Raw genomic sequence first — 9,057 nt, 5'->3', positions numbered from 1 at the left:
CGGAAAACATGAAATTTTGCAATAATCTTACGCCACCCTTGCACAAAACGACGATCATTTTTCTAATTTCATAGACAACAGAAGACTGTATTTTTTCTACATAATCCCCCCCCTGAATTTAAAGCTGGATGCGCCCCTGTTAAGACCTTAAAAACTAGCTGAATACAGGGTCGTTCGGGATCCCCGGCCGTTTTTGGCAAAATATATATTTGTTTCAATCCGGCACAAACAATCCAATATTGTTGGCTGTTTCACCTTTGAATTAATGTTGAAATTAGTCATCGATCAGTTATTTAGGAGCAAAAGACTAGGGGTATTGAACAAACAACAAATTTTCCTTGGACCATGGAGCTGTTAGGCGCCAAAAGCCCGGTTACCTTACATGGAAAGTGTTGACGAAATTAACATAAAATAAATACAAAACGTAAACATCTCCGGCATTAAAGATGAAACCATTCGCATCAATCAACTCTGCCGGTCATCTCATAAATAGCATGGTAATGATGTCTGACGTGAAATTATTAATATGATTCCTGATGTAGTCGATTGAATGTGGAAAAGTAGTTCAGCATTAATCACAAAGTTTCAGCATTCGATTTGGTGCTTGGAAAAAGACAAAAGCGCATCCAATAATGGATGGACGAATAGTTTAACATCCAGCTCACGAAATGGCGCTTTGATTGGATAGTTTTGGGTAAACGATACACGCGCCGCAAATTTTCTAGCTGTTGTTGACAAAATTTCTTAATATTTCTTCCGGTCATTTATTTTCGCTTGACGTCAGCGGGCCGCTGAACTTCCGCCTCACCCCAACACTCCACCTTCCAGATGGTTATCGGGTTTCAACATATTAAACAAATACAAAAGGACCGGTCCACTATCGGTCCAGCCAATTTTTTGCGGCGATTTATAACCCGCTGAAAGAGTATATCTGTATCGGAAAATCGCTGGACGGTTTAATAGACGGAACTCGATTTCTTTTGTGCGTCCACAAACAATGAAATATCGGATTCTGGCTCTATATGAAGTCACATAATGTGCACAGTAACCTTATTGCATAAAATCACAGTCCGAGCCAGGGAACTTCTTCATGGCTCGCTTGGCCTTTTAGCATTTTGTAGAGCTTCGCAAACGGTTCAGTTCGTCCTAAATTTCAGCAAATGCCATCCATAAAGGGAGTCAGTTGCAAGGAAAACTACTTTTCTACTACGTACATCCTTTAGAACCCATTTTTATGCTTCTCATTGCAACTTGGTCGTTTTCACCTTTGTCTGATCAACAATAATCAAATTAGGCTCGCAGGTTTTTTTGCTGATGTGAACGGTTTTGACAAAAATTAGAGTGGTTTCCAACTAATCCACTTATGGGAAGCGAGTAAAAGGTCGGATCTGATTAGGGCGTTATTTGCCACAATCTCGGCTCTAATTGGCCCAAATTGCTTCAGGACATTCGTCAATTTCAATCCATCAGAGTGTAGAAAATAGCATTAGTTTGTCCTCACTTTTCTGATGCATTCTCAGCTTGTGTCTTAAGTACGATGAAACCAAATTAATTGTTTATGTTGTGTTTTCTTTCTTTAAGTATTCCCAGCTTTACACCATGTCGGCGTTTGGGTAGTTTGCCCGAAAAAACCAATCAAAAGCGTTTAAAGAGAACTGAGAGTTTCCTGACTGGCGAACCCTTCGGGTTTTTAAAACAAATTACTTTCCACGCAAAAGCTTCTAAAATCCCGAAAAACTCGAAAGTTTCACGGCCATAGCAAATCGAATGAATGAACTTCATTCATCTATCTACTATTGCGTTAATGTGATTAGTCAAAATCAATTCCTGGGCTTCAGTCATTTATTGTCTATTTATCAATTAAAAAAACGTTTCGGTGTTTAAATAAAAAGCTGTTGACAAACTGTGATTGTTTTTTAGATTAATGAAAACATTTGTTATTTTTTTTTACTATCTGCTATTTTAGTGAAAAGTGTGTACAATGTGATTAGTTAAGCTGATTAATCACCTTGATAGTTGGAAGCTCATGCAAAGCTCAAAGCAAAACCTACAAAAGGTTCAACTTTCAACCTAAATGTATATTTCGTTTCAAACACCGATTGATTAGACAGTCAGACTGATAAAAGATTGTTCAAGCTGAAAATTCAACAGTAACGCCTTAATCAGTCAATCAAACCAGACACTAAAAAGCGTCTTAAACACTCTAAAAACACTCACCTAGTAAACACTGCGGCAATAAACCAGGCCAGAATGCATATGAGCGAAGCTCTGGCTTTGGTGCAAATGTATCCAGCTTTCAGCGGCTTACAAATTGCATAGTATCTTTCGAAACTGATGGCCAAAATGGTCAGGACTGAGGCATGGGCTACGGTCAGTTCTACAAAGGGAACTGCTTTACCTAAAAAATAAGGAAAATTGTACCATTTTCAGCTTTCTTCACGGAATTTCAATTTCAAATATCTGGAAGCTTTCTTTTTCATTCGGCTTCTGAACAGTGGCTCAGCCCAGAAAAATCGGCGCTTTGATGAAGAGCGGCGTAAAATTGGGCGTTTGAAGCGAAAGCAAATAAAAAAACCTGCAAATTCTCTGTTGGTAACACGAAACCGGTGAATTAACATATAAATCTATTCTTTCGGCAACCTTTTAGCTATTTAGAAAAGCGCCGAGTACAAAGGCCTTTCTTTTCGGTTTATGACGGAAGGAAGTGGGAAAAAATCTGCAATGATTGATGGCTTCTATCTGGATTTGAAGCCATCAATTAATGCAATCGGTTTTGCAAAATGTTGATTTAATACTAAAAATTTGGGCAATTTTGTGCGACACATAGACAAATCACTTATGCTCTATTTTTATCACTGATTAAACTGGAACAAGCGTATTGCTTGAATAAACACCACTTTGCTAATGGAGTAATCCTGGGATAAAAGTTAATTGGTAATCTATCATTTACGTGTCAGGCCAGTAGTTTTGGGCCAGAAATCGGTTTTTTCGCTGAATTGATAGTTTTTCATCTAAGAAGAGTAGAAAGTTTGAATGGAAAATAGCATTATTTGCTAGGCTAGAGTTTTCTTGAGGTTTGCGAACACTCTGTATGGAGCGTTCGAATAATAAGAAATATATTGCGGTTAAGATCCAAAAATCGCCAAAATTTGGGCAAAATGTTCGATTTTTTCGGTTCTGATAGGTCTAACATGTTTTTCACTTCTCGCTTCCTTCGGAGGATGAAAATGGCAGGTTTGAGTCAAGTTTTTCTTTCGAATTTCGCCGTCACTGATTGAAGCCGTTTAGTTTTGTGGGCTTTTTCATTGATTTTTATATTCGTGTTTTTTTTTAATGCGTAAATATGCTTCTGGATGGTCAATTGCCTAAAATAAATCTGACTTAATGATGTTAAAAAATCAGTAAAAATGCCAATTTTTCAAAAGTTGAAAAAAATGAGAAAAATTAACATTCAGGCAAATACGCCCACTAAATTTGCAATTTTGGCCGCAAAACTGGAACATTAATTGTACCATTTTGAGTTCCCAATGGCAATTATTTTAGTGTTTTTTTGAATGACATTTTTTTGGTGGGGTTTTATATACAAATTTATAGCAAAAGTGGCAAATATTTCCACCAAATTGTTGTTTCATCACGTTAAATTGAGTTAATTAAAGAAAAAATCGATAGCTGAGCTTGAGCTGCAAAATCAGTAAAAATATCCACTAATCTGAGCATTTTTTGGGATTTGAAACAAACCCATCGAGTTTTACTTCGCATCAAAAATCTTAAACTATTGGCTTTTTTTTAACTTTTTGTATATTTTTAAGCTTTTAATTTTAAGCTTCCGGAAGCGTAAAATCTTAATTATTGTCACCAAATTTACGCTCTCATCGCTCTATTTGTGAGTCAAAGTGGCGCATTAAGCAAGCAAAAAAAAAATCACTCGATCAAGTGCAGCTTGCAAAATGAACAAACATGCCCACTAAACTAGAGATATTCACGATTTTTACTTGAAACGGTTGAAAAACCATTTGTTTTTGAGCTGGATTTTTGCATGAAAAAGACAAAAAGTTGGAAAGCGCCAATAATTTAATTACAGTTTCAATACGGAAATTGACAAAATTTCTCACTAATCCGCAGAGTTTAACTTTTTGCCGAAATCTACAGTTCTTCCGCTTTGTGATCGTTCTCAAACCGCTTAAAAAGGAGCTACTTTTTCGCATTTTTTGCACACAAGGGTTTAGGCGTGTTTCTCAATTGCTTCAAATGCCATCATTTGAGGCTCTGACCGATTTTAGTGTTTTGGAGAAAAAGTACAAAATGGAATGCTTTCGACACAATATGCACATTTGAGAAGAATCTCCCGGTTAAAAATCGTAAACTTTATGGTGCGTCCAGGCCTGACGAGCCGAGCCTCGCCGCGACAAATTGAGTTGAAAGAGCCGATAATACGAAGAAATCACACATAATGTGACCATCGGCTAACTTCTAACTGTCGATGCAATTTCGATTAAGGGGCTGATTTTCGTAAAATTTATGCAAGAATTCCGATGTAAATATTTCGAACCTGCTCGGTCACTCGCAACTAAAAAAAAATCGAAAATTTGCATCCGACAGATAAATCGCAAACGCGCCCATTAATATGACACATGGCGGGGTTTATGTAAATAGGTTCCATAAGAAATAATTTACATTTGTTATTCCTTATGACGCTTTAAGCAGATTTACGGCGGCCATAATTCATATTGGAATACTCCCTGGTTAACCGATGAGGATGCGTCTTAAATGGTTCAAAATCTGCGAACATGAATATCACCTTCGGGCAAACGTACGAAGCTTAACTATAAATTCGTTATTATTGAATAACAACCTTAAGTAAATGGGACTTAAGTCAGTTATAAATCACGCTAAATCAAAACGCGTGAAATGCGCAAAATTCGATGGAAACATTGGAAGATTGGCCTAATAATTAACCCTCGCAGGGCAACAACTGGAATTTGCTGCTAAGCAAAGGTTGAAAGACTGATCTTAATTATCATTAAAAGTTAACAGCTAAATAACTACAGTATACCATTTTAATTGAGCTATTAATTCAGATGAACGGATTTCAAGTCGTTGCAAACAAACGGATAAATAAACGAGCTGAAAGCTGAAACAGCGCGATTCTAATCGTGATTTCTACTTGGGACTTTAGCTAATAGGTAAATAATTCAACTGTTAAAAAAATTACTTTGCAATTAATGGTAAACAGCGGCTTCGGCTTGAGAGATTAATGAACTTTTTGTTCCTTTGCAAGGAACCGTTTGTTTGTTGATGAAAGCTGGAATTGTGGCTGAGAAAATAGAGAACCAGTATTTTTTATCGTTGCTGTAAATCCAGCTCAAACTAAAACCGAGCTACACATGCAGTTAATGGAATTTTTGCAATATCTTTCAGTTGTTTTACTGCAGATTAATATTGGAAAATCGTTCACTATGGGCACTGGGAAGCATCTGGCCATTACTGGATACAATTTTTATTTGCGCATTTTCAATTAAAAACTACCAGCCGCCACAAAGCCATTGGTTATCAGAAGAGTTAAGGTTTCGCGGCTCTTGCTTGAAACTGAAAAAAGATGAGTTTTTCCTGATCTTTCGTATGTACGAGTGGCTACTTCAGAGGTGGTTTTAAAAGCGGAAAACACACAAATCGGGATTTTTGGTCTAGATGGAAAATAATCCTCATCAGCTTAGCCTGATTAATATTGCTGCAAACCGCAGAAGAATTGGCTTATGAATTATTAACATCTACAGCTACAACAGCACTAAAAAGCGTACTTTTAGAGTAGGTAAACATAATCCAATTGAGATTAAAAACCGCGTTTCATGAATATTTAATGTTCTTTTGGAAATAAAGTTTTTCCTTTAATCCTTCCCACTTTGCAAATTTACCTATCGCGGTTGTGTTAAGATCGAGCTAAACTTTTAATAAAATCTAAAAGTGCCGTTGGTTCAAATTGTATCGCCCTTTATCCGCGACTTGCCGCTGCAGAGAAATGAGAAAGTTTTGTTATTTAATTTGAAATCGCTTGTTCACAGCCGGTAAGAATGAAGCAATTATGACCTCCCCCCCCATTCAATTCTTCTTCAAGCCAAAACGAATTATCTGGCTCGAATGGTTCTTGAGAAACTTCGAAAAAAGCAGCGTCATGTTCAAGTGGATTTTGCAACAAAAAAACGCAAATCTAAAACTTCTTGAATTCAAGAAATTTTGGGAAAACTGCCAACATTTCCTGATCGATGGTTCACTTTCTAAAAAGGCCATTTATTTTTCTCTAGAATGATGTACAAATGAGCGTTTTTGCTCATTTTGCCTCCGAGAAATGAGCAAAAACGGGACTGGAAACATGAAATTTTGGCATAATCTTGAACCTAAGTGTTTGATATTCAAATTTCGCTTTCTGGGTCAAAACTACTCGAATTTCCTCACTCACAAAACCGCGCAAATCTAAAACTTGTTGAATTCAAGCATTTTTTGAGAAAATTTCAACATTTCCTTATCGATGGTTCACTTTCTAAAAAGGCCATTTAGTTCTCTTTGGAATGACGTAAAAACGAGCGTTCTTGCTCATTTTGCTTCCGAGAAACATGCAAATCGGGACGGAAAACATGAAATTTTGCAATAATCTTACGCCACCCTTGCACAAAACGACGATAATTTTTCTAATTTTATAGACAATAGAAGACTGGATTTTTTCTACATAACCCCCCCCTGAATTTATCAGTGATACTTTTGTTTGTTCAGAGTGGTTTGCGTGATTTTCCTATTTCAGTTTGAAGAATTTGCCCAGAAACTTGGGGCAACACTATCAACTTTTATTGTATTTTATAAGTCGTTGATAATTCTCCATAAGCAAGAAAATTGGTCTTCCTGCAGCAAATATCTGGGATACATCGGGTCACCCTGTACCTTAAACTCTCTCGGGGCATTTAGAAAATGGCTTTTGGTCATTCCGTTTTTTCGTCTCTGCTAAAGGCCCCAAACTAGATAAATATCTACAAAAGCCTCTCAAGACAATGTGGGGTTCTTTTTAGTGTTGGTCGGTGAATTTTTATTATTCATGACCAGCTACCAGCAATTTAAAGGCACGGCTGGTGGGTTCGAGCTTTATGGGCATGTTATGGGCATACCTGCGGTTCCTGCTCCTTTATACGCTCACGTGCAGCTTAATTGATTAATTTCTCAAATGCATTCTTGATTGAATTTTCGTGAATTTTTGAAAATCGAACAATTTTTGCGTTAATTTTCCATTCAAATGACTATCGGCCAAATGCTCCAGTTTCATAATAATCAAAACATTAACGAAAACAATCGTAATTAGTGCGACGCAAATGTATGTTGGCGTATTCTGCGATAAGCGTTTTACTTTATTTGGAATAGGCGATGGGCTCCGGTTAATTGTGTTTGCGTAGGGACATTTTAAAGAGGCGGCTTATCCCAGGAATTTCATTTAAATGGGCATTCCTCATTTCAGTCAATGTTCGCAAATGTTCAAAGTGATAATTGCTAATTTATCTCTCATTGTTCGGCTGGTCGGGGTGTGGTTCTACACGGTTTCAGACTTAATTTATTGCTATCAGTAAACCAGGTTCCAAATAGTGCAGTTTTCCCCAAAACCCGTCGTGGACCACTGAAAAAGATGCTTCACGAGCTCAAACAGTCAACGGACTGAAAAATAAATATTTCCACAGCCAATACTGAAATTAAGCTTGCTGGTAAGCAGGACGTCTTTGCAATCCGGGCAAATATTTACCCTTCAGCAGCAAGGAAATGTTGCCGAAGGGATTTGGGCGACAGTTTTAACCAGCCCAAAATCACTTTCAATAGAAGCTTGCCGCAGCTTAGTGACTATTTTCATGGAAATTCAATCACGTGCTATTGGCTGAAGAGTTTCTAAACAGAAGCGAGAATCAGGTTTTAAAGTGTCAGCACCATCTAAGACGTTCGAAACAAATGAGGTGGAAAAAACGCCAAACCGCCCAGTTTTTTCTCATCCATACGATGCCGATTGAGGCCTCGCTCCTAATTGAGATAAATCGAAAATTCAGGCGGAAATTTTGATAAGCCAACAGACGAAACATTTGTGAAGAAAAAAAAACACGGCCGTAAAGTTTAAAAATAGCGACCGTTTTAAAGGAGGTTCTTGTTGGGCGTCAACTGATCCCATCGCTCGAGCTGTCAAATAAAACTTTATGATATTTATATTATGTTAATACCGTTTTCCTGGAGTTTTTACTAAATGGCTTATGCAGTCCGAAGATTCGGTGAAGTCGTGAAAGCGAAAATCCAATGTGCAAATAATCAGTGAAACCAACAAAGACATCGAGTAGGAGTCATTTAAACAACATGTGCTAAACGAGGCAGGATGTAGGTGTTTTCGAACGCGAATTCCAAATTGGAAAAGGTCATTGAAAAATGTTATTGGCAATATTTTCGAAATATCCTCAAAACTACATAAGCGACATTTAAAATCGTCTGGAAAAACGTGTAAAAATCAGTTTTGAATGCGATTTAAATGCGGTTTAGAGGGCTTGTGGAAGGAACCAGGCACTTGCTTTCGATTAGAGGCAAAAAAGCATTTCTTTTTAATGCAGATTAGAGGGCGTGTGGAACCAGGTATCTTATATAAACTGGAAAGATTTCAAGTCGCTACTTGCTTTCGATCAGAAGATATAATTTTTTATTGGAGAATCTGCACTTGCTTGAAAATCTTAATTTTCAGACCACCAGTTGCAATGATCGAAAAAATCACAATTTGATGTGATTTTCATGAGATTTTGACTGCTTTTAGGCACAAATATGTGTCGCCAGGGGACATGGGAAAACATTCATAATTTCGCCTAAATCGCCTTAACCCCTGATTTTTGCCCACTTGAAAAAGTCAGCACAAAAATGAGCGTTTTTCCCCAAAATCACCCTTTGCTGCAAAAAATTGCTCCTTCCAATCTAGAGCAAGCAGACCCTTGAAACTTTCATCGTCCATAGAAGACAGTTGAATCTCAAAATGCTGAAAATTTCGCCCACATCGCCTTAACC

At 37.4% G+C, this 9,057-nt stretch overlaps 1 protein-coding gene across 2 annotated transcripts in view; it reads right to left on the bottom strand.

Annotated features, from left to right (window-relative positions):
* The window catches only part of LOC109543923 (thyrotropin-releasing hormone receptor), a 37,468-nt gene that overhangs the window by 11,377 nt on the left and 17,034 nt on the right, over positions 1 to 9,057 (bottom strand). For both annotated transcript variants that reach the window (XM_019913857.2, XM_019913856.2), the window contains exon 4: positions 2,218 to 2,398. In XM_019913857.2, coding sequence (XP_019769416.1) covers positions 2,218 to 2,398 — 181 coding nt within the window. The remainder of the gene's footprint in view (positions 1 to 2,217; positions 2,399 to 9,057) is intronic.

This window comes from Dendroctonus ponderosae, unplaced genomic scaffold, assembly GCF_020466585.1.
Source record: "Dendroctonus ponderosae isolate FM_Combo_2020 unplaced genomic scaffold, Dpon_F_20191213v2 Dpon_F_20191213_7, whole genome shotgun sequence".
Taxonomy (NCBI): Eukaryota; Metazoa; Arthropoda; class Insecta; order Coleoptera; family Curculionidae; genus Dendroctonus; species Dendroctonus ponderosae.
This window is presented reverse-complemented; position numbering and strand designations above follow the sequence as displayed.